Below are 27,635 nucleotides of genomic sequence, written 5' to 3' on the forward strand. Positions count from 1 at the left end.
TCTATAATGCAACCTGTCCCAAAACTTAAATTCATACTATAAGACTTAAAAAATTAAACATATAAGACCAAAAATACAATAATATTAGCTAAAATACAGTTAATATTAGCTATTTAAAATGTAAAATAGAATGTAACATGGCACTGCAATTTGTAAAGAATACTACTATTAATTATTGTTCTTATTTTCATGGTTGGTTTTCATTTCCCCCTTGTGGAATATTTTGCCAAGAATTTTCTATAGTGCAGGCTTTCTTGCTGTAAATGCTTTTAGCTTTTGTTTATCATGGGAGGTTTTTATTTCATCATCAAATTTGTTGAAATAAATTTAATTTTGCTGGATATAAGATTCTTGGTTGGCATCCATTATCTTTTAGAGCTTGGTATATGTTGTTCCAGGATCTCCTGCCTTTGAGAGTCGGGGTTGAAAAATCTACTGAGATCCAAATTGGTCTTCCCTTATAGGTAATCTGATTTTTCTCTCTTGTGGCCTTTAAAATTCTATATGCTACGCATTTTCATTATAATGTGTCTTGGTATAGATCTGTTTTTTACATTTGGTGTCCTATAGGCCTCATGCATTTATTTTCCAATTCATTCTTCATGCTTGGGAAATTTTCTGATATTATTTCATTAAAGAGATTGTGCATTCCTTTTGTTTCAATAAATCTTAAATTTGGTCTTTTGATGGTATCCCATAATTCTTGGATGTTCTGTTCTTGGTTTCTTACCATCTTCACTGTGAAGTCAACTTTATTTTCAAGATCATATATTTTGTCTTCATTGTCTGAGGTTCTGTTTTCCAAGTGGTCTAGTCTGTTGCTGATACTATCTATTGAGTTTTTTAATTGGCTTATTGTTTCTTTGATTTCAAGGATTTCTATTTGTTTGTTTGTTTTCAGTATGTCTCTTTCTTGAAGTAATCTCTTGCAATCTGAATTTGTTCTCTCATCTATTCGTTGAAGTGATTGATTTTTGCCTGTATCTGCTCACTTAGGTCATTCTTTAATTTCCAAATAATTTTAGTTATTTATATTCTGAACTCCTTCTCTGATGTTTCACCTACTTCACTGTCAATGGATTCTATTGTAGTATCTTGGTTTCTTTGGGGCACTTTCCTCTTTTGTTTTTTCATGATGTCTATGTGTCTTCCTCTCTTGCAGTGTAGATCTGAGGTATCACAGCTTCTGCCCTATTGTCTTATAGTGTCCCCACAGGTTACCAATACCTCATTTTTAAGGGAAAGATCAATATTATAGCACTAAATGTGCCCAACCTGCAGCCATATATCACTTAGCTTCTAATTTCACATTTACGGTTTTGTCACTGTAAACAGAAATGATGGGCTTGGTTATCTTTAACATATAGTCAATAGGTTTGTGTGATGGTTTATAGTTTCTGATGGTGGAAGGGGAGACTGGGGGTTGGCTGAGATGTTTATGAGGTAGGATGTGAGAATATGGAGGTTTTCAGTTATATGACTAGTGAGAGAGTAATCATAAGAAGTTGGCTGTTGGGAGAAACAAGAGATAGGCAACCCCATGCAAGACGCCCTGTTACCTCAGCAACAGGATAACTGTTAGCACCCCTAGTAGAGAAATGTCTGGTGCAGCCAGGACACAGGGATCTTGGTCATGTCTTATAAGATCCTTCTTGTTGTCTCTTTATAGAAGCAGCGATATCCCAGTTTCATGGTGGTGACAGCCTCAAGGCTGTATGTTCCTTATGTTGGGCTGTGGAGCCATGCTTTGGAGAATAAGGAACCCCAGTGCGGGGTGGCTCTCCCCAGGAACTCTGGGCTGTGGGTGGGCTCTACCTTCCGGAACTCTGGGCCAGCGTGGTGTGGGGCCAGTGGGCAAGCTCTGCCCTAATTACAGTTCCGAGCAGCATAAAGTTTACTTAAGGTAACAACACCCGTTTAGACTAGGGGTGATACCAGGAGTTAAGGGACTCTGTCATCATCAATGACAGCAGAGAGAGGGAGAAGCTGAGAAGCCAAGCATAAATCTCCAAATGGGATCTAACAAAAGATCAAAAAGGTTGGGGACAGCAACGTGGAAGAAGTGCTAGTGTCTTGGGTGTCAAAAAAGACAACACTGAGAAATAAAAATAAATTCCTACCTTAGGAAAGAGACTCTTTGTTCTCTAGCTCTTTGGATGCTTCTTGGTGGATTACGATTATTAAACTATGTTATCAATTAGACAAGATTAAATCCACGGACACTGTGAGTCAAGGTTGGCTTTGTACAAAATGAAGCAATTACAGGAATACTGACGCTGAAAGGATAATCACACTAATATACTGTAGTAATGGTACCAGTTACATACTAATGGTCATCACAGCATCATATAAATGTGTGTGTGTATGTATGAAACTTTGAACTTAGTGACTCAGAAGAACATAGATAGCCCACACACGATAAGAATGTGCTTATATGCAATAACACACATTCCCAATTTTCTAGAATAATTCTCATTTTAAATAGCCTAACACATCCCATAAACATCTCAAATGTACTGGAAGTTTTATGGTCAACATGAGTTGTCATCTCTTTCTGTTGATGTAACACAATACCACAGACTGGCCGATGTCTAAAGAGCAGATATTTATTTCTCACTGAATAAGGGGCTGGAAAGTCCAAGATCAAGGCCTCTACATCTGGAGAGGCCTTGCTTCCTGCTTTATTATGACATGATAGGAGGCTCCACAGGGTGAGAGAACAAGTGTGTGAGTGTGCATGAGACAATACACATGAATGTGCAAGTGCATTTTTTTGAAATTTGTTCTTATTAGTTATGCAGATAGTAGAATGTATTTTGATATATTCTACATATATGAAGTATAACTTCTCATCTTTCTGGTTATACATCATGTGGAAATACATTGGTCATGTAATCACAAGTGGCTTTGTGAACTATCCTGTGTGCAAATCCTTTTACACAAAGCCACTCCCAAGATAACTTGCCACTCCTGTGATAAGACATTAAGCCCTTCATAAAGTTGATACCCTAAAGCCTAATGACCTTATCATCTCTTAATGGTTCTGCCTTTAAGTTGAGTCTTGCAGGGGACATTCAAGCCATACCAGTATACAAATGGAATTTCTGTATAGTAACTAAGACAGGATTGGGAGGAAAAAGGTATTTTGTTAGATAGTCAGCATAAATAGAGATTTTTAGTTATTCTGCAGAATTTCCCAATAGATCAAAACTTCAGGGTTATACAGACTTGCAGACTGGGTTCTACTTTTTTCCCCATTCTCTCAAACTTTTCTTCATCTTCCTTCTCTACTCTCACTCCTCCTGGCTATAAGTTCATGGAACACTAAATATCCTCGAACATTTCACAATTACATTACCATTAACATTTCATTTATTCCTATTACTGGTTTTCCCCTTGAACGGCAACGACTTTACACCATAAGATGTAAAGTACATCTTCTCTACAAGTACAAAGTAGGCCTAACAATTTTTAAGTTCAATTTTTAAAAGTTCAAGATTTTCTACAATGAAATATTGTGTTTTTAACACTGCTAAGGACATGACAAAGCAAGCTGAAATGTATGTTTGGGGTCAAAATATTACTTAGAAGAAAGTATCACAAATTCCATTCTAAGAAACCTAGTTTTCTTTTTCTTTTCTCTGTGTGTGTGTGTGTGTGTGTTTGTGTGTACACTGGGAATTGAATCTAGGAGTGCTTTCACTATTGAGCTACATAACCTAATTTTCAAAAGTTTACAATTAGATTTCAGTCTTGCAAAAGTTGACAATGAAACAGTTTTAGAAAATCGTCCCTAAACTGGTTCCAAGTGGAAGTCCCGATATAGTATGGACAATTGTTATGACCAGGTTATTAAGTTCCTTTTTAGACCCGGAAATTCTGGGAGGCACTAGAATAATGATTGTCCAAGGTTTTATCTTATAGAGAAATATTTTTAGTAAAAATGTTCATTCAAAAATTTGGGTATGAACCAAATGGCCAATCTGACACTTTAAGAAAGAAGAATGCATTGTGTTCCTAATCTATAGTGAGTTGATATGTTCCATAAAGAATTCTGGAAGGAGGCTGTGCTCAGAGCATAAATTGGTATAGATCCCTTTGCTCTCTCAGATAGCGACACAATATGTTCTGCTGAATGAGAAAAAGTTTGAGGGCATAAATCAAGATAGAGCAATCATCTGACAAAGAATTACAAAGAAGCCCCATATCTTTTTCTTAGGGAACGCTATGTGACGCATTGATTTTCCACTGAAGATAAAAGCCAAAATCATGTGTCATCAATATAAGCAAGCAAAACTACTTGGTTCAATATGTTATAGTGCTTTAAAGCAAAAATCTGCAGAAAGAAGAATAGTCTGAAATGTTTCACACGATTAAAACAGGTGTGGGTCAGCAGAGACAAACACATTCAAGAGATATTTCAGAGTTTACCTGTATAGAGTGAACAGGAAACCAGAGAGCAATAAACTCCTGACTTTTTAAAATTTGTCTATCAACAGAGTCTGCTTAAGAAGATTCATATATGGTATACTATTTGAAAGTTCAGTTTCTAACAGATTAATTCATCCCTGATGATCTAAGACAACTTTCTTCATATCACACTTCACAAAAGTATATTTAAATATTTTCCTGTAAAGAGGAGGCTAACGAGGCAGCTTTTAGCATATCCAGCAAATTCATGCAAACTCCCAAAAGACAAATAAACCCCACAGTTGGGATTTCAACATCTTTCAGCATCATATAGCTGGACAGCCTCCTGCCTCCTGGCAAAATCAGACATAGCCAACACAAAGGCCAATTCTGCATTTCTCACTCCAATCTCCCAAATCGATCCAGAGGGTTGAACAAAGGGATTTGGCAATATCCATTAGCAAAAATGGCCCAAATGATTGGCGTATGTGAAACCAGTGATAAGGGATGGGGGAGATGGTTATATCAAGTTTAAAAATAGGCCACAGACGAGAATGATTGAAAACACACTAGAATTAAAACATTCATGTTCACCTTTAGTATTTTTCTTACTCTTTTCACCAACTAATTGGCAATTTTAAAAATTTCATCTCCAATAACTTAAATCTTTTTTTCCCTCTCTTTCTTCTTCTTCTTTTCAACTTAGATTGTATAAATATTTGGATACCACCATAAGTATATATTGATATTATAATTTCTCTGTATATTTCCAGTTAAGATATCCCTTAATATTCTATTGCAACTTGTTTTTCAAAGAAATGCAGATATGCAAATTCTAGCAAGCTACACACACTTGGAAGAAAAAATGTTATAGGAAAAGACAAAATTTACACCTTCAGAACTTATGTATATAATTTCTTGTCAAAATATTAGATTACACCTATGGAAATCAGAAAAAAATATAAAAGTAATGGAAAAGAATGAATTTGAGAAATTGAACTCGTCACCAGGTGCAATGGTGCACACCTGTAATCACAGTGGCTCGGGAGGCTGAGGAGGAAGGATGGTGAGTTTAACACCAGCCTCAGCAAAAGCAAGGCACTAAGTAACTCAGTGAAGCCCTGTCTCTAAATAAAATATAAAAAAGGGGCTGGGGATGTGGCTCAGTGTTTGAGTGCACCTGGGTTCAATTCCCAGTACAAAAAAAAAAAAGAAGAAAGAAATTGAACTTGTTTTCTGGTCCAGAAACTCTCCTACTTGCTTTTGTCTGACTCTTTTCCTCTCTGCTTCTCTATGGATGGTTCTTCATAAGCTCATCACTTTGTACTAGAGTTTGACTTCAGAGTTTGAGATAATAAGCTGGGTCTCTATTTCAAATTCAGCTCAAGATAGCCCATGAGAAATGTTAAACTGTGAAAAAAGATTTAGGATGCATGTTATAGGCAAAAAAATCTATGAGTCTTGTTCTCACAGGATTCATGCCAGCAAACTCCATCCAAAACTTTTCAATGCAAATTCTAGCAAGCTACACACACTTGGAAGAAAAAAAATGTTATAGGAAAAGATAAAATTTACACCTTCAGAATTTATGTATATAATTTCAGGAAAAGTGGGTTGAAGATGACATTATTAAATATGGTCCTGCTTAACCATAACTTCAGAAACATTTTCCCCCTAGAATTGCTGAAAAACTATGTACCATTTAGGATTTAAAAGCATACCCCCTACACACACACACACTCCAATTATGGCTGCAAACAAGATTTGTTTAAATTATGCCATCTCTCTTGCTGCAAAATCTGAGAAAACACTCTCTTGCATTATTGAATTATAGTATCAGCACTTAGGGAAAATTCTTGCAGATTGAGTCAGAACACTCTATGGAGTTGAGAGGTCCTAGCTGAAGGATTTTTTTCTTTGAAGACCCATGTTCCCTTCCCAGGTCTACTTCATGCATAAATATTCTCCTCAGAAAAAGAGATCATGTAGGAAGACTGTAAGTCCTAGTTATTGTGGTAGCAAAGGATTAATAAATTGGCATAAGCTGGGGTTTTGTAGCACTTATTTATGGCTTCCATTGCTACTGGATCCATGCCAAGAAACTCAACCTTAAAAGGGAAAAGCAAAAGGAAAAGAGATTTCAATTCTGTTTAAGAAAATATTTTCTGTCATCAATTCAGAGGTAAGATCAAAAACCTCATGAAGCAAGAGGATTTTAAGCACTGGCAACACTACAGGATACCTGGATCAAATCCTTGGTGAGAAAATTCTTGGGCTAATTTTAATATTAAATGATATAAATGCAACATTCTATGACTCATATAATATGTGGTGAATCATTGATAAAGGCAACTGAAGGAATCATAAAATAGTTGCCTATGAAATCTTTATTTTTCATTAAGCATCAAAATTATCATGTAAATATAAATAAAAGTGTGATACACAGGTGAGATCAGATGTAATAAAGAGTCTTCTTGTTAGAAAATGTCCTTTGAGAAAGTCAGTAGTATGCTTAGTATTTTAGTTGAGACCTCCTTAGTAGTTATAATTTGAGATATTCTTCAATACAGTTGTGGAAAAAGTGTCCCTTCTCTTTCATCTTGTTTAACAACCTCTACAATTTGGCATGGCCCAAATGCCCTTTCTTGTTGACATGACTCCACATAGGATATGTTCTACAGCACGATGCTGAATTGCACTGGATCATCAGATGTCTAAAGGATGTTTATTTTCTGTCATCAATTTGTTATGTCATAATTTTTCTGTACCAGAAAAAAAACCCCAAAATATCCTGTAAAATATTTTGAGAAAAATATGTACAATTTCATGTGACCCATGTGAAATTGTAATTTCATAGATTACAAGAATCTGGGTGAACAAGACTCATAGATTTTTTTGCCTAATTTTAAAATTAGCCTTTTAGGATAAGTAAATCATTTTCTATGGTACATAAACATATTTTTCAGACTATTAGGGAAGTATTTGAATTAGTCAAAACATTAGATTGCTAATTTGTGATCTTATTGGAAAAAGTGATTTACTCAATGAATCACTGGAACTATTAATGTTTGAAGTGTTACATATTGCATTTGAAGATCAAATTATTCAAGATAATATTTTGACATTTTTCATTATAATGGCTCCTTAGTACTTCTTATCTCATATGTAATTATGTTTAATTATGTGGGTAATGTGGACCAAAGATATTAGTGTCATGATCACTGAAATGCGGATCCAGGAAACCTGAAGTCTAGTCTTTATCCTAAATACCTGTTAAGACATTTATAAGACCATTTCTGGACCTTAATTTCTTATCAGTAGAATGAATGGTTTAGATCAAATGATTTCTTTCTGGCTATATATTTTCTAATTCTATGAATGAGCTTCCACCTGGAAAATAGTCTAAGTCCTGTACCAATTAATGATGGCAATAAAGACTATTATGTCCTGTGAAATTAACTACATAAATAGTAATGTCAATTGCTCGGAAGGACTTATAATGCTGGTGGCACAGGAGTTTTGAAGCGCCATAGAACTAAAACCAATAAACACAACAATCTTTGCATTTCCAAAGAATATTTTTTAAACATATATGAGTACAGCAGTTTATTCACAATAATAGAAGAAAGTATAGGCTTAAATATTCAAGGTCTAACTAAAATTTTACTACTTCAATATAAATCTAAAATGACATTGACCTCAATGTCATAATAGACACAAGTAAGTTTTAGGTGAAACCCAGCTTTATTTCACATAAAACGTAAATAATAATAATCCAAACAGAGAAAGTCTGTACATTTTCCTACTGTTCAAAGGGAAATAAAAAGCTGGGCACAGTGGAGCACACCTTTAATCCCAGTGGCTCAGGAGTCGAAGGCAAGAGGAATGCAGTTTCAAAGCCAGCCTCAGCAACTTCGTGAGGCCCTAGGCAACTCAGTGAGACCCTGTCTCTAAATAAAATACAAAATAGGATTGGGGATGTGGCTCAGTTGTCCAATACCCCTGAGTTCAATCCCTGGTAAACCCCCCCCCAAAAAAAAGGAAATAAAAATTCATAATTACTAAAGCCTCTTCCTTTAACCAGTCATTGTTTACATGATATACCAAAATCCACCAAATAATTTCAAATTGCTAAGAAACTATTGTAAACATATGAGAAAAAAATCAAAATTAAGTATAAAGAATACTAACCGTGACTTTCTACTTAGAAATATGAATGCAATCATTTTAACAGTCATTTAACTTCTAGATCCCAGACATGACGAAAGTTACTAGGGAGACAAACCTGAAGACAGGGAGAAAACATTTGCCGCTCATATACTGGATAAAGGATTTCCATACAGAATATATTTTTAAGAGATTAGTGCTCTATCTGATGTGCATGTGGTAAAAATTTGTTCCCAAATTGTAGGCTCTTAATTCACCTTGCTCTTTTTATTTTTTTCTGAGAAAAAGCTTTTTAGTTTGAATCTGTCCCATTTATTGATTCTTGAGTTTAATTCTTGCACTATAGGAGTCTTATTAAGGAAGTTGGGGCCTAATATGACCTGACAGAAATTTGGGCCATTTTCTTCTAAAAGGCACAGTGTGTCTGGTTTAATTCCTAGGTCCTTGACTCACTTTGAGTTGAGTTTTGTGCATGGTAAGAGAGAGGGGCTTAATTTCATTTTGTTGTATATACATTTCTAGTTTTCCTATCACCACTTCTTGAAGAGGCTATTTTTTCTCTAATGTGGGTTTTTGGCACCTTTGTCTAATATAACTGAAATTATGTGGGTTTGTCTCTGTGTCCTCTATGCTGTACCATTGGTCTACCAGTCTGTTTTGGTGCCAATACCATGCTGTTTTTGTTACTACTGCTCTGTAGTATAGTTTAAGGTCTGGTATAGTGAGGCCACCTGCTTTACTCTTCTTGCTAAGGATTGTTTTAGCTATTCTGGGTCTCTTATTTTTCCAGATGAATTTCATGACTGATTTTTCTATTTCTGTGAGGAATGCCATTGGGATTTTTGATTTGAATTGCATTAAATCTGTATAGTGCTTGTAGTAGAGGACTAATCTCTAGGATATATAAAGAACTCAAAAATCTTAACAACAAAAAATAAAATAATCAAATCATTACATGGGCAAAGAACTGAACAGATACTTCTCAGAAGATGATATACAATCAATCAACAAATATGTGAAAACATGTTCAACATCTCTAGCAATTAGAGAAATGCAAATGAAAACTACTCTAAGATTTCATATCACTAGAGTCAGAATGGCAGCTATTAAGAACACAAACAACAATTAAGTGTTGGTGAGGATGTGGGGAAAAAAGCACACTTATACACTGCTGGTAGGACTGCAAATTGGTGCAGCCAATATGGAAAGCAGTATGGAGATTCCTTGGAAAACTGAGAGTAGAGCCACCATTTGACCCAGCTATTCCATGCCTCTGTCTATACCCAAAGGACTTTAAAACAACATGCTACAGAGTCACAGCCAAACTGTGGAACCAACCTAGATACCCTTCAATAGATGAGTGGATAAAGAAAATGTCATATATATATATATATATATATATATATATATATATATATATATATATATGACATACACGCACACATACATACACACATACACATACAATAGAATATTATTCAGCATTAAAAGAGAATAAAATCTTGGCATTTTCAGGAAAAAATGGATGGAGTTGGAGAATATAATGCCAAGTGAAGTTATCCAGTCCCCCAAAAACAAATGCTGAATATTTTTTTCTGATTAAAGGGTGCTGATTCATAATGGGGGGTGGGCATGGGAGGATTAGATGAACTCTAGATAGGCTAGATAGGGTAAAGGGGAGGGAAGGGAAGGGAGGGGGCATGGGAGCAGGAAATACGGTGGAATAAGATGGACATAATTACCCTAAGTACATGCATAAAGGTAAGTATGCTGTGACTCTACTTTGTGTACAATCAGAGATATGAAAAACTGTGCTCTATATGTGTAATACAAATTGTAATGCATTCTGCTGTCATATGTAACAAATCAAATTAAAAAATAAACAAAATTTATGTAATTGCTCTCATACATGATTTACTGCTTCTAGTATTTAAAATCTTTAAACATAAATACTTTGTACTACTTAGGTAGCATAGACCACTTGGTACGTACTTAAGATGATGATCTGATGAAAGTTGGTAAAAGTCAAAAAAAGAAAGAAACACAGCATCTTTACTACAAAAAAGAATATATTTTTAAAAATTCAATACTCAATAAAAAATTTTAAAAATTGTGCGAAAGGCTTGAACAGACATTTCAAAGTACACATTTGTTAAGGAAATAAGTACATGAAAATGTGTTCAGTAGAAGTCGTGCTATGGAAATGCAATCCACACTGAAATGCAATTACCTACTTCAGAATAGCTAAAATTAAGAAGACTGATAATAATAGGTATTGGCTTGACTGTGGAAGAACTGCAATCCTGACACACTGCTGATGAGAATGAAAAATGGGTAACTTTGACAAGAGTTCAGGAGTCCCTTAAAAAGTTAAGCTTACTTCTTCCATATGACCCATCCATTCTACTCCTGGTTATTCAGACAAAGGAAAAACAGTAGGTGTTCATGTAAAGATATTTACACAATTATTTATAGCAGATTTATTCAAAATAACCCAAACTAGAAACAGTATAGATATCAATATGTGAATGGAAAAACTGTGCTTTATCCAAATGAATGCCTGATATGCACCCTAGCTTCAATCAATCTGAGAATAACTGTGTTGAATGAAATAAATCACACCAATAAAGAGTACTGTAGTATGGTGCAATTTCATTTAAATAAAATTTAGGGTGTATATATTAATATATAATGGCAGAAAGCAGGTCAGTGGTTATTGAAGAGCCAGAGAGATGGACTATAAAGAGGTATTAGAAGAATTTTGAAGATGAAGCTTCTTTTCATTATCTTTGATTTGCATTTTCCTAGAACTAATACAATCAAGATATTGAAAATGTATAGCTGTTTTGATGGTTTCAAAACTTTTAATAAGTGTAGTTTATTACTTATCAACTATACTTCAATAAACCTCAAAATAAAAATTAGTTAGGAGTTTGTAATGAAGTTTTTTTAATGTCATGATGTGCTGAGCCTCATGGACCATGCCACATACAAGAGCTTTGGCTAATCATTTCAACTGATATTGACAAATATAAACAGCTCTTACACAGCATCTACCATCTAGTACTATCATACTTATCTCATTAAAAATCAGTGAGCCTCAAGGACCTAGGAATTAGACTAGAGACCCTGTGCCTAACAGAAGAAAAAGTAAGCCCAAATCTTTATCATGTTGTATTAGGCCCAAACTTCCTATAAGAAAACTCCTATAGCACAAGAAATAAAATCAAGAATCAATAAATGGGATAGATTCAATCTAAAAAGCTTCTTCTTAGCAAAAGAAAAAAAAATCAATGAGGTGAAGAGACAGCCTACAGAATTAGAGCCAATTTTTAAACATGTGCATCAGATAGAGCACTACTCTCTAGGACATATAAAAAACTCAAAAAAACTTAACACTAAAAAAAAAAAAATAACCCAATCAATAAATAGACCAAGGAACTGAATAGACACTTCTCAGAGGATGATACACAATCAACAAATATATGAAAAAATGTTCAACATCTCTAGCAATTAGAGAAATGCAAATCAAAACTACTCTAAGATTTCATCTCACTCCAGTCAGATTGGCAGCTATTAAGAATACAAACAACAATAATTGTTGGTGAGGATGTGGGGGAAAAGCCACACTCATACATTGCTGGTGGGACTGCAAATTGGTGTAACCAATCTGGAAAGCAGTATGGAGATTCCTTGGAAATCTTGGAAAAGAACCACCATGTGGTCCAGCTATCCCCCTCCGTGGTCTATATCTAAAGGACTTCAAAACAGCATACTGCAGTGATGCAGCCACATCAATATTTATGGCAGCACAATTCACAATAGCTTATCTGTGGAACCAACCTAGAAGCCCTTCTATAGATGAATGGATAAGAATCTCTGAGATATGTATGTGTGTGTACACACACACACACACACACACACACACACACACTGGAATATTACTCAGCATTGAAAGAGAATAAAATCATGGCATTTGCAGGTAAATGGATGGAGTTGGAGAATATGATGCTAAGTGAAGTAAGCCAATCCCAAAAAACCAAAGACCTAACGTTTTCTCTGATATGTGGATGCTGATCCTTATGGGGGGGGGGGAGTGTGGGAGAAATGGAGGAACTTTATATAGGGCAAAGGTGAGGGAGGGAAAGGGAGGGAGCATGGGGTAGGAAATACGGTGGAATGAGATGGACATCATTACCTTAAATACATGTATGAAGACAGGAATGGTGTGACTCTACTTTATGTACAACCAGAGAAATGAAAAAATGTGCTCTATATTTGTACTATTAATTGAAATGCATTCTGCTGTCATGTATAACAAATTAGAATAAATAAATTTAAAATTAAAAAAAAATGAGTGATCCTGAAAAATTTTTGGATTTTTCTTTAAAGTCAACATTGAGTGCTGGGCCTAATGTGAGGTGAGTTCTGTTACAATACAAGAGTTAATTAGAGTGTTGGTTATTACCACTGTTCTTTCTTAGTAGGACGAAAACTAAGAATATCCATTTGTTAATGGAGGAAATATATCTATTTGCATAAATTGGACCCTTTTTACTACCTTGAGTGATTCATTCACACAGCATGCAGAATCTCTAATTTCAGCATTTCAGTCCTGAATTTTATTTAAAATGAAAGTCTAAAAGAACTCTCAGAGAGAGTCAAACAGTGTACTCTACAGGCAACCCCTGGTGGGTTTCATACTCAATTTTATGTTTATATCCATAACCACAGGATTCTTTGGTTAGTTGCTTGTTTATCTGGCTGTGAAACTTTGCTGTATATTTGATTTTCTCCTGGAAACCAATTCTTGAGTAAATATCATAAGAAGAGTTGATCCACTAAATACTAGGGTGGTCCAAATTACCAGTGACCTGATTAGACAGTAAGAATTAATTTGAAGTGGATGAGCCATTATTAAATAAAATTTAGAAGAAATAAAACCTCTTCCATTTCATTTCACACAATGGCATGCATCCCTGCAGCTAAACAGAAAGGTAGCACCCTACATATGGTAGGTTCCTTCCCCTGTTTTCAGTTTATGTATCCTTAGACAAATCACCATTATTATTGTGCTCTTCACTGACTAAATCATGTAAAAAGTATACTTATAAAAGTGAGAAGCTCTCAAAAGGAAGTCTGCAGCTAACTTTTTGGTTACAAAAAAATGTTAATTGGTTGGGCATGGTGGTGCACCTGTAATCCCAGCAACTCCGGAGGCTGAGGCAGGAGGATTACCAATTCAAAGTCAGCCTCAGCAAAATCGAGGCGCTAAGCAACTCAGTGAGACCCTGTTTCTAAATAAAATACAAAATAGGGCTGGGGATGTGGCTCAGTGGTGGAGTGCCCCTGAGTTCAATCCCTGGAACACAAAACAAAAACAAAAACAAAAAAAAACCTGTTAAACTATTAATTAGGCCAATACCTTTCGATGGAGTCAGTATTTAAATCTGGATAATTGAAAGAATTTTGGTACATGCAAACAAAATATATATATATATATATATATATATATATATATATATATATATATATATATATCCAAAAATAGGTAAAAAGTTTTTTCCCTGTTTAATATATGTAGATTTATTTGCTAAAGGGAGAAAATGCATATATTTAACACCTGAATGTTAAAGTCATATGATATATTGGGAAGGCAAGGAATGATAATTATTTAGAAACTGAGTTCCAGTGTTAGTTCCAGTTCTGCTGTTCACAAACTATTTGGCCAAAGATAAACAACGTCTCTGGGCTTCTTTCTCCAAAAATTGCAAAAAAGATCTCTGATTTCCCCACTTTGGGAAATTGCTAAAAGAACCAAATATATCACATATGTATCTCTCTCTCTCTCTCTCTCTCTCTCTCACACACACACACACACACACACACACACACACACATATCCTTTACAAAACTGTGAAAATCACATATGCATTTGAACTGGCTTTTAGGAGCAGACATGTAAGATTTGGAGTAAAAAATATTCCACCAGGAGTAGAGAGACCTGGACTTAAATTTCAGCTCTTCCCTGAAGAAGCTATGATTTTTGGAAAATGCATGCACTCTGCCTGGATTTCAGTTGCTTACCTATAAATAGTTAAAAATGTCAAATGAAGTATTCAAAATAATAGCTTTACAAGTCTGTGCTTTTTGCAGGATCTCAGAGATGGTGCCAAACTCCTTTCTTTCCCATAGATTTTCATTTTCATTGGTAGATCAATTACTTAGTATTGCAGGCAACTGCAGCTATTTCCAATGCCGTGTGTTTATCTTTAGAGGTTCTAATCACACATTTTTGCAGGTACTCAAGGAGCAAGGCAACTCAAAGAGCTTTGGTACACCCTTAATTAAATGGTAAACATGTGTCAGAGTAACTTTGATCAAATTCCACTCGCTTTTATCGCAGGACTGCAGTGATCATCCACATGGCTTAGACATTCTGATTCAAATACACATTCATATACACTTTATGAAACCTAGTACCAATACCTGAAAAGGCCACCGGCTGGAAATGTGGAGGAGTTTCCTTATCCATCTGTCGCCTTGATTCCCAAATATCTGCCATAGCAGCTGTCCCCTTGAGTTACTCCAGATTCTCTGGTAGATAGCCAGCCTGTAAATGTGCTTTCCAAACATGTGGTAGTATAAGCGGAAGGTGCAGCCCTCCATGTCAGTGGCATTAAAGGTGGGGCTCAGTAAAACAGCCTTGTTTTGGAAATCCTGTGGCTCGGAGGATTCAATGTAGAGATAGTGTCCTTTAACTGTGCCCAAAGTATTATCCTTCATGGGGCCGGTATTAAGTGTTGAAGTTGGACCCTGGTTCCTGGTCCAGTCAAAGTCATCTTCTGTCTCTTGTTCCCAGTTACAAATTCCATTCTCAAAGCTACACTGTAGTTCAGGGGCTGAAATTGACATTAAATAATGGCAAGAGTTAATTAAGGACAAAAGTAAATAATAAGAAGAACACAGATACTTTTGTCATGCAAAGGCAAGCCGTTTTAACTTCAAAATGCATCATTAGTTTTTAAAAAGCTAATACATGCCAGATGATTCAGCAAATAACAATATTCTATGCACTGAAGATGAAATTGCCTTGGCCATTATTTTCTTCATGTTTATTTGTGCTCCTCCCTATTCCAGGTTTGTTAACATCACTCCAAGCAAATGATCATGACATCATGGCTGGTTCAGTAAGACATTTCTGGCTCCATGCATTTCAAACTCAACTAAACATTATAATCAGCTGGGAACATTAAAAACAAACAAATACCAAAGCCCAGAGATAGTGATTTAGTTGCTGCGAGTAGCAAAGCCATGGCCAGGATTTTTTATAAGCTCCCTTAGTGATCCTAATAAAGCTAAGAACAATCCTACTTCAATGAGTCTCACGATTTAAGAATCACCAGGAGTTCATGGTAAAATTGCTTCATGATAAAATCCCCAAATAAATACTAGTTTATGGAGTGAAACTCACAAATTCAAATTTTTAACAAACATCAATATAATTCTTTTTTTTTTTTTTTTAATGTGATGGTGGGGATTGAACCCAGGGCCTTGGGCATGTGAGTCAAGCACTCTACCAACTGAGCTATATCCCCATCACTCCCTCAAGATAATTCTTATGTAGATATTTTCCAAACTTCAGCCTAAAAACATTTTAAGTTATATCCTGCCTAAGCTCCATGTATTCCCAAATACCAGTGCCAGAGTAACAATCCTTCAATGGCAGTATTACCACTTATTTTTTCTCTATTCAAAATCCTTTAACATACCTTCCTTTAATCTAAACTTTAATCTCCTCCCCAAATTAAAATGCATCTCTCCCCTTCAGATGCACTTTCGTCCTATGTATTTTGGACTCTGACCCTGTCTCTGTTCACACCTAATGCTCACCTGTGCCTTGTTACTCTCTGCTGTATCTCATCAGTGGTTGCCCTTCCTCTCACTGGTCTGTAGCTCCTTTGAGCCTTCTAACTTTCTTCTAACTTTTCACTTCTAACTTCCTTCAGTCGCTGGAACAATTTTGACTTTAAAGGAATTGACTAGCCCAATTAAATGCGTGACCTCAATTTCTAGGGTAATACAGGAACATGTTCATTTTTCAAGGCATTAGGATTTTGTTGACACCAAGTATTTGCTTTAGAATAAATGGGATAAAATGTGCATTTGACAGTATTTGGGCTGAGGGGAATGGATTTAAAATTCGCAGGTAGTTCCACATTTCAGCTTCATTTACATAAGTTAATATTTAAAAAAAAATAAACGTCCACTGTCCTTTAACAATTCATCTTCATAATAGTACTTAGTGCCAAAGGTGAGCAAACACCCTGAAACAATAAATAAAAGCCTATGTGAATAAAAGCAGTCAGGCGAGGACAAATCATCTGTCTCTGAAAACTGCGGAGCAGGCGCTTAGACCTAATGAAGGAAACCCAGTTGGTAAATGTCAAATGGGAGATGAGCTTTCATTTGATATTTCCTCACTTGTGACTAATCAAGCCCAGCTGTGACGTGAACTGGGGACATGCAATGTACTCTCCAGGTGTCTGTCTTTTGCTGTGGAGCATATGGAGAATGTCAAGTTGCTGAGTTTTTGACATAAAACTGGCACTAATGCCAACAGACTTTTACATGGTCTGTCTTCACACTGACTACACACTCAATCTTCATTTCCATGGCAATATGTGTAGTTCCACCCTTCAGTGAAAAAATCACATCTCTAAACATATTTCAGGAGATACAGTGTGGGTTTCAGGACATCCACTGGACACCATGTAATAAAATCACATGCCACCATGCAAAGCTGTTGAGAAGCCACCATTCTCCTGACATCGTTTTTTCCTTTCGATAATACACAAACACAAGAAGCAATTTGCTGTTGTGTTTGCACTCCCATAATCCTACACTGGGAAATTTGAAGGATAATTTACTTGTTTTTACAAGCAGATCAAGATTTAGAATTTAGAGAACAGGGAAAAAAATGAAAAGGCTTTCCAACTTTGCAAAAATAAATTAGCTCTGGGGCAAGTTAGACTTCTTATGATGGTCGTTGTCAAAATCATTAATGTTAATGCCATCCGCTCAAATATCCGTTGTATAAATTTCATGAGATGCATGGTAATTCGGACTTTAACAGGCCTGACTTCAGTATGCCTTTGATAATGTGTATCAAAGTTTGCACACCTGCAAAGCTCTCTGCAACAATTTACATGGAAATTTCTTAATGTAATATTTCCTGTAAGAATTCTATGATTCTATCTCGGTTTAGAATCTGCTTCCAAATTTAATAAATACCTAGCTTGAAATTTAAAAACTGTTGAAACCTCAGGAAAAAGAATCTGAGACCAAGAAAAGATGCAAACTTTCTAACAATTTTTTTTTAAATGAAAACAAAATACTATTAGCTTCTGATTCTTTCAGAAGTGCATTACTGAAGCTACGTGCATTAAGCTGCAAGGCCCACATAATCATCAGATAATAAAAACTTAATAATTTAAACCAGAGACCCAAGACCGATTTTGACACCTTACTTCCTGATACCTAGAGCCAAAAGAATAAGTATTCAAAATAATCAAATGTCCCTCCTAAATATTTCCCCTAAGCCTCATCACTCATCTCCTTCACCATCAACACAATTCACTGCCATCTACTCTCCTATGGGATACCGCAAGAGTTCCTTGCTAGATAATCAGAATCCACTGTGCTCTAATCATTATATCATAGAGGGACATCTTTTTAAAGCATGAAAATTTGGGGGTTTTTATTATCCCCCTTCTTAAAAATTTTCAAACAAAGTTGATTTCTTGAGCCTGGACTGCAAAGATCTGCCAATCTAGCCTCCCCCATACCTCTATCTCTATGTTTTACCCTCTTGCCCCTTTCCTCACTGGAGCTACATCATCTGTCTTTCATCTGACTTGCAGTCACACATCAGGGCTTTTGGATATATACTTTGACTTATTATTTTTAGATTATTCTGCTAAATCAAATTCCATTATCATATAAAGTCCCAGCACCCCTCTTCATGTCTCCTGGCAGAGCTGATATTTTATATTTATTTATGAAATATTAGAATATCCATCTCTTCAGTTAGATTATAGAGTCCATAAAGGCAGAGATTCTGCATAATTGGGTTCTTCCATTGTATCCCTAGGATCTAGTTAATAAGTCTCCTAAATAAAGGCTGAAAGACCTGATTAATTAATAATAATATAATATCTGATATTCACTGCATAGTGGCACTGGATTGATTGGCTAAAAAATAACAGTGAGCTAGTCAAGATCACTACCCTCAAAATAAGTTAGAGGAACCAAAAACAAAAACATTAAAAAAGAAAAATATCAAAACCCTTACCACAGTCAACTTCATCACTATAGTCACCACAGTCATCCACCAGATCACATAACCGAAGCCTTTCTATGCAAGCCTTTGTGTGTGGACACTGGAAGTGATCTGGCTCCTCACAGCTCTCAGAAGGCAGAGGAAGGGTACAGTTTTCAAATCTGATGTCATCAATAGCCGAGACCCCATCATAAATGCCAAGACTGACTTTATCCAGTGTCAAGTAGAAGGGCTGGGTCAGGCGCCCTAGCTGGATGTTTGCCTCTGACCACTGGTTGCCCTGGTTGTACAACACTCTCCAGAGTACTGTTGAGTCACCAGGGTTTTCGGTATGTAGCTGCAGTTCAGCTGCTCCCACTGACAGGCCATAGTTATAAAACCTGAAAAAGAGTAAACCCAAGAAGCAGGCATAATTTATGATATACCCTAAATATTTAACCTCTGGATCCTTCCACTTGGTCAAGAACCAATTAATAATTGGTTGTCATAATAGACACCATTGTTTCCTGCAGTAATTCTTGCTGCCTGTTTGCAAGAGCTCATCTGCTGAGGTGCATACTCCATGGCTCTCACAACCCTAATCTCACATCAGATTAGAAAAAGGATAAACCAAAAAGGCATCATATGAATGTGCTAAGTGATGATGTTCAGCTGTTGCTACACATACCAATACACAATGACATTGATTTCCAGGGAAATCAATGGGAGCCCGTTTCAAAGAACTTGGAGAGAACAGAGGAAAAGTCTTAATTAAATTTTAATCCACTGCTGGCGGGAAAGAGTACCTATCATAAGAGGAAAAACAAATAAACAACTCATGACATGCTCTTAAGTTAAATGAAAATTGTGTGAACTTAGTATAATGCCAATTTTTAAGCAAGAACCAGGGATAAAACCAGAACAGCTAATATGTTCAGAAGGATTTCTGTAACCACTGGGCCACAAGGGTAATTGAGAATTGTTTTTAATATTTACCAGAAAGAAAGTGTGCACCCAGACCCTGTCTGGCCGAAAGTTGGGCTCCGGAGTTTAGCAACTTGGGACAAGCTGTTTCTGTTCTTCAGAATGAACATAAAATGGCCTGTTGGGATACAAAACAAAATCGTTACTTAGCCCTATTGGAATTTAAAATGAGACAAATGTCTCTTAATTCAAAAGTGAGTAACTTTAGTGCACAACTAAAATTATAATTTACACAATAATACAAAATCAATAGATTGTTAAGTCAAATTTGCTTTATAAAAATGCTAAATGATATAAAAATAGTTGATAATTTTGGTTCATCTAACCAAAAATATATCTATGCTGCAACTGTACCACCCACAGAGCAATAATTTCATGCAGACAGAATACCACCATGGACAATATTCAACTGTCCTACTGATGCTTCTGATGGCATTGAACACATCTCTTTCTCTTTCCCTTCTGGGGCCAACTGAACAGTAAATAAGAGTAGTTAGAGGAACCTTACTTGTTTCTTACCTTGAGTTGTGTTACGAGTATGATCCTGAGGGGGTGCCTGTTGCTTAAAATCAGCAGAAAGATGACTTTGGGAGCTCCATACCCAGTCAAAATGGTCACCAGCAATTGCTTCAAACCAACCGCAGCTGTTTGCTTCAAAATCACAACTGGAAACTGAACAACAAAATGGTGGCACTTAGGTTGGCTCTCCACAGTGTTCCCACACTTTGAAAAGGTAGATTTCAAATGCAAACAGTCTTACTATGATTTTACCACTACAATAAGGGGACTACATTAAAGGACACCTTTGAGGGTGGGGGGAAAAAAGATACATTCTGATTTGAAAAGTGGATTTATGTTTTTCATACTGGATATTAAGAAAGCAGAATTTCAATTCTCAATGGAGGAAATTCAGGTTTTTTTTTTCTAAATATTCTATATATAGCATCATTCAGCCTTATTGTTTGTAAAATTATTAAGGTTTTGCTAATTTGTTTTCATAGTCATTTCAGTTTCCCTCTTCTTTCTAGAGACTGTGTTAATTGTTCCTAAAGAGTATTTTAAACTAATGAAAAGCAACTACTTATAAAAAATTAATATTTGGAAAATCCTAGATCTACTATATGATAAAATGTGTAGCCCTGATTTGTATAGAGTTTAGCATTTCACAAATCATTGCATCACCTAATTGTATAGGAAATAACTCTTTTTTCTGACACATATACACAGAAATCAGTTATTTTCCACAAAGACATTCTAAAACAGGAAGAGAAGGGGAAAAATAGAATGGGAAGTTATAAATATTAGCATTGTAGAATTATAGCTAATTAGCTACTATAATAACTTATACAATAGACTCTGTGCCAAATGTGTTACATAGATTCAACTTTCAGAACAACCTTAGGAGATAGGAACTGCTGTTGCTATTTTACAAAGGTAAAAAGTGAGTTTAGGAAAAGTCATTAATCTACCCAAGGTCATAGAGTTAGAAAGTTATGGAGTAGAATTGGAATTCAAATATTATGATTTTTAATCTAATTTTTTTCAAACTTTGACTATAACCATTGGTTGTCATCAGATTAGAAAAAGGATAAACCAAAAAAGGCATCATATGAATGTGCTAAGTGATGATGTTCAGCTGTTGCTACACATACCAATACAAAATGACATTCATTTCCATTGATAATTATTATACTGGGATCCTTGGCTATTGTCTGCTTTTATCCAAAGACATAGTCATGAACTGCATAGATATTACCTTGTAAGAAGAATTGGGAAGGAAGCAATAAGTTTCAGGGACAAAAATAGAAAGCAAATCATTAAATGAGATTATAAAATTTAGTAAGTGTACTTTACCTAATGATAAATCATTTTTTATTTTAAAAATTCTACTTCTACATGGTGAAGAATGAGAGAGAATATGAAAAACATTTGATTTTTAATAGTTTTTATAAAATATCCAATTTCAAAAATACAGTAGCCCTCTTTGAAATTTCCTGCTCCAAAATTTGACCAGTGTGGTACTTTCAAATGTTACCAAAAGTCAATAAGAATGTATGAGTACATCTGAAAATACTTTTAAAATATCAACTCTAATTAGAGGTAGCTATATTTCAGTATATAGATACAATTAGAAATAAGCAAAATGAACATAGTTTCTTCTATATGCAGAATAAAGATTTCTCAAGTAAAGTTTAGGATTGGGGATTTTTAAAAAGTTAGTACCTAGAGTCTAAGCAAGGACCACCATTGGGGCTTACAGAGAAATTAAATTAAATGCCAAATTAAATGCTACTCAACAGTGAAAACAATAAAGAAAATATTGCAAGTTAGGGATAAATATGAAGAAAGTTTAAGTCTTTGTATTTTTAAAGATTATCTCTAAGTATTTAATACACATAATTTATAGGCAGATACATAGATTGTGGAGTTTCAAAGCATGTAGATATCATTCCAGTCCCCAGGAAGATGAAGCTTTGATTCCTATTTCATTCAATCTGCAGAAGATGTCTAGGAATTCTTGTTACACAAAGACAGAAAGAAACAAGTTGCTGTTAATGTATAGTATCTACCCAGCCAACTACCTGTGAAGGGAACCTGGTTCTCTGCTATCCAGGAAGATAACTGCTGTAGATATAATAAATATTCAAATGGAAGGAAGATTTTTAAAAATCCCTGCAGTTACTTTGTAGTTCTCTTAAAAAGTTAAAGATGATAGGTTTTTTATTTAATATATCAAAGAATATGTTCCCATGTTTGTTGTAGCACTATTCACAAGGACAAAGAACTGAAAGCCAGATACAGAAAGACAGATACCACATGATCTCACTTCGATGTGGAATCGAAAACAGTGTATCTCAGAGAAGCTGAGAATAGAATAGTGGATACCACAAACTGGAGGAAGCAGGGAGACAAGAGGGGTGTGGAAAGCTTGGACAAGGGGTAGGAAGTTATATTTAGAGAGGATTCAGAAGTTCTGGTGTGCTATTTGCATGGTAGGGGGGCTACAGATAATGGTAATGCATATAGTTATATACCATGAAGAAAGAATAAATAAACCCTTTTATTTTTATAATTATAAAATTATAAATATTTATTCTTATAATTATACAATTTATATAATTATACCATGAAGAAAGAATAAATATTTGAGGATACAGGTGCTTACCTTGATTTGAACATTATAGGACATATATGTGTATTGAAATATCTCATGGTAACCCACAAATATGTACAATTTATATGCCAATAAAATGATTTTTCTAAAAATAGCGATTTTTTACTGAAAATGCTGTTAAGATTCAAATGTGCTTTTTGAGTACACTTTGTTCCTGTATAAGTTTCTATACACATTTAAAACTCCCAATTATAAATGTAATAGCCAATGAAATTAATCTCCCATCTAGCCATAATTAGGTATACACCTCACTAGAAGAGACATGGAAATTATACACTATGTATGTATTTCTGACTCAGAAATGCAATACCAAGGATACATTTTAATAGTTGAGATTCAGGGATATTTCACTGTTTCTAGATCATTATTGATTTCCTCAATTATCATCATCAGAAGCATCATCGTTTGCAATAACAATTGCAGTTACTGATTACTCAGAGTTTGGGGCGTAGCATGCTTCAAGCTGGGGGCTGTTACATTCATAACAGAATGCCTGTTGACAGCATTTCTGAAAAGTGTGCTTATCTGTTCTATAGCTATGGGTAGAAAAGCTAATGACTCTACAGCAGCTTTTAATTATTGTGAGAAAAATTACCTGAGTGGCCTGTATTAATTATGCAAATATAATTACATTAGCTGCCTCTGGGACAAGGGCATTAGGAGATAGCTGGTGAGCTGCCAAGTAGGTCCATCACTGCCATTTGCACAGCATTTCACTGAGGCAGAAGAGGATGGATTTATGCAGTTGCCAAGGAAGCTCATGAGGAAAAGGGCTCAGAATCAGATCCCATTTCATTTCCGATTGACTGTCTTAGAACTTCTCTGATGGTTTAGATGATCCTGTTGAGGTTTATTTATAAGGAATAAGCACAGAATGTACAAAATCAAAGTCTGAGCTCATAATATGCTCCTTGCAAAAGCATTCAAAAGTTCATAGGAGGAAATATATCCTATGATATTGTGCAGTTGAGCATCAAACTCTTTCTGATATGAACCACCTAGAGAAGATGCTGAGTTTAAAAAAAGGGAGAGGGTTGAACATAGGACTGGTGATTTTAAAAAGTTAGTACCTCGAGTCTAAGCAAGGACCACATTGGGGCTTACAGAGAGATCTGAGCCATCAAGACACCAGTGCCAAATGGGAACCACCTATTGATATGCATGCCATCTTATTTAATCCTCAGGAAATATCTAAGAAAACAATACTATCCCTGTTTTAGATATGAAAAATATAAGGATGAAAGAGGAAAAACATAATTTTTCAAGGCTCATTACTACTTACACAATCCCAACCCAGACCTGTTATCAGCCTGTGCTCTTAAAAATGATACTGTTTCTACTGGTTCATTAATAATAACAGCTTTCAACAATTATTATAGGCCAGACACTGTGCTGTGTGTTTTTAATTGAAGAACACACAAAATCTTAACATGTATGATCAAAAGATACACTCTGGAAGTCAATTTTTAAACTATGTAATAATAACAGTTATAAGTCTTCTAGAATGAGTCTCCTTGTTTTTTCAAACATTTTTTTCTTGAGATTTCATGACCCTCCTGAAAGTTGCATGAGGGAAGACAAAAGTTAATTGAGTATTCTAGTATGTTCTCTAAGTTTACTAAGATTATGCTTTGATTAGGCATTTGTTCTAAATTTTAAATGCATTAATACAATATTCCATATTGGGAACATGTTCTCTATGTAATGCTTTTGAATTTCAGGATTTTTTATGCCTTCAAATGGTTATATGTTTGGATTTTATGATAAGGTTGGAATAACTGAACTCTAGACTTCATCAATAGTTAATATTCATTAACAATTTAAAACAATAGATAAAAGCAAGGGAGTGCATGCAAAATAAAAAAGATGAAATAAAAGATGTCAAAATAAATACATAGAAATAATTAAATCTGCTAAAGCAATACCAACTCATAAATAACATGAGATTCAAGATTACTGCATTTTTGAATAAAAATGATTAATCACATCATTCAATATATACTTCTAAAGGTCTTTCATAATCTCTTGATATGGACATATGTGTGTGTGTGTGCACGTGCACACACACACACAATTGGGAAAATTCTCCATACATCTTTTATGTTTCTGCACATCATTTACCACCCTTTCAAGGACAGTTAAATAGCTAACAGTCATGAAAAAGAGACAGTGACTTCCTCTATAAGAGGAAGTTATCATTTCATGTAGTAATGATAATGTCTCCCCGTAAAACAAAGGTCAAATGAGATTTTTAATGTTTCTGTTTTCATCTTTGGTACTGGGGGTTGAAGCAAGGGGTTCTTTACCATTGAACTATATCTCCAGCCCTTTTACTTTTTAAATTTTGAGACAGAATCTCACTAACTTGCTGAGGGTCTTACTAAGTTGCTGAGGTTGACCTTGAACTTATAAGCCTCTTTCAGCTTCCAGAGTCTCTGGGGTCACAGGCATGGGACAATGCTCCCAGCAAAGACTGAACAAGTGTGTATGTAGCCCATTTAAAAAGATTTTAAGTTTCATTAAGCACAGCCACCTTAGCTGTGATGCAAACCTACTTCATACTTACATACAGCTAGTCGCCTCTGTATTAGCCTATTGACAAGGAACTTATGGAGGGCCAGAAGGGCCAATCCAAACATCATGCCCATGATGTTTGCTCTATCACAAATCATAAAGTCCTTTGTGTGTGACACCAGAGTCTTGACTCTTCTGCTAGCATCTGTGAAAAAAATAGCTGGCTAACTTCTTAGCTTCCTGATAGGATAATATTTCAGATCTTTCATGGTTCTTCACACATATTACATATTAGAATGTGCACTATTAGGAACTTAGAGCCTATTGTGGGAAATTAATAAGTAGATTATTATGATAGAGTAATAACTATCTTGTGATCATTCATTCACTATTCATTGAAAAAAAATATTTAGTACATATTACATGTATGTACAGGTGTAGGGTCTAATAATGCAGCAATGAAGAAATAGGAAATAAATTTCTCCTCATGGACATTGCATGTGGGAGTTGCAGGAGATAGAAAAACATAAGATCAATAAGTGGATACTTATTAACAGTGATATTGCTAAGAAAATAATAAGAAATTGTGTTAGAAAGAAGCATTGCAATTTTATAGAACAGGATAAAAAAAAGGCTTCAAATAAAAGTGAACAACTAGGTGAACCCCTGAAGGAGGTGGGTATAAATTCAGGCCATGTAGCTATGCAAAGGACCCAACAGAGAAGAAACAGTGAGGGCAAGAGCCTTAGGCACAATGGGCCTCTCGTGATCCACATGCATCAAAGAGACAGTGGGAAAGAGGAGAACATGGGGAGATGAGATCAGAGAGGTCGCTTTAAGATTCTAGCTTTAATTCTGAGTGATATGGGAAATAACTGGAATGTTTTAAACAGAGTAACAAATTCAGACTCAATCACTGTAGCTGCTTTATTGTGAAAAGATAGAAATGGGATAGGGAACAACCAGGAAACGGAATGATATTGCAAAAATACAAACAAGAAGTGGCATTATTTTGGGAGGGGTGGAAACAGTGAAGATAATGAGTGAATAATTCTCAAGTTAGACATGATAGCATTAATGGATATCAGATGAGAAACATAAAAGAAGTTAATAGGACCTCAAAAAGTCTTTGACCTAAGCATTTGAAACAATGGAGGTATCTTTTATAAAACAGAAAGACTTTGAAGAAGCAGATACGTTGGTAGTGGGAGGAACAGATCTTAATTGTGGATATGCTATATTTGATAATCCCATTAGATATTCTAGTCAACATGTCAATTTGAGAGATGGATCCATGAATCCGGAGTTCAGATGAGAAGTCCTGGCTGCAGATATAAATTAGAAAAACATCAAAGTGGCAAGAAGTAGTCATAAAAACAGGAGCAAAACCAAAATTGTACTTGTTGTTAGGGAAACCAAGCCAAGTAAGTATTTTAAGAGGGAGGTGATACCATCTTCATCAAATGCTACTGAAAGGTTAGATGAAAATAGAGAATGGACACTGGATCTAACCCGTTGGTAACTTGGATGAGAACACTTTTTATTGAATGGTGGCAGCTAGGGCCTGAGTGCCTTGGGTTTAAAAGAGAGAAGTAGAAAGATGGAAAACAGTGAAGAGAGTTAATTTTATGAGGAATTTGTGTTTTGTAAAAACAGGAGAAAAATGGTGTTGTAAGGAAACAGGAAATTGGGATAAAGAGATGATCTTTTAATATGTGAGAAATTAGAATGTGATTTTATGTTATTGACAAGTCTGGTATAGAAGGAATCTTGTCAGAGCATTATTACTGAAAATACAACAGAGATGAGCTAACATGCAAGAGCCAGAGTTTACCAGTGGTAAGGGTGAGGACAAGGTACCCAAGGTACAGGAGAAAAGGTAGTTTATAGATGGACAGAAGCACTCTTGGAGCTTATGAAAGGCCTTTTCTGGTTATTTCTATTTTCTCAGTGAAATTGGATATGCGATTATCAATTGAGGCTAGGGAGAGGGAAGAATAAAATGGATTTCAGAGAAGATGGAAGGATGATGTGAGTTATTTGTTGTGAAGAGAGAGGGAAGGT

The 27,635-nt window shown here is 35.3% G+C and overlaps 1 protein-coding gene across 1 annotated transcript in view; it reads right to left on the bottom strand.

Moving 5' to 3' along the window:
- The window catches only part of Malrd1 (MAM and LDL receptor class A domain containing 1), a 670,952-nt gene that overhangs the window by 512,320 nt on the left and 130,997 nt on the right, over positions 1–27,635 (bottom strand). The window contains exons 15-18 of the mRNA XM_046423053.1: positions 20,402–20,554; positions 19,895–20,000; positions 18,932–19,299; positions 15,067–15,479 (exon numbers count right to left, since the gene is read on the bottom strand). Coding sequence (XP_046279009.1) covers positions 15,067–15,479; positions 18,932–19,299; positions 19,895–20,000; positions 20,402–20,554 — 1,040 coding nt within the window. The remainder of the gene's footprint in view (positions 1–15,066; positions 15,480–18,931; positions 19,300–19,894; positions 20,001–20,401; positions 20,555–27,635) is intronic.

Source organism: Marmota monax, unplaced genomic scaffold (genome assembly GCF_021218885.2).
Source record: "Marmota monax isolate L192 unplaced genomic scaffold, Marmota_monax_Labrador192_F-V1.1 WCK01_AAM20220418_F8-fsc00098, whole genome shotgun sequence".
NCBI lineage: Eukaryota > Metazoa > Chordata > Mammalia > Rodentia > Sciuridae > Marmota > Marmota monax.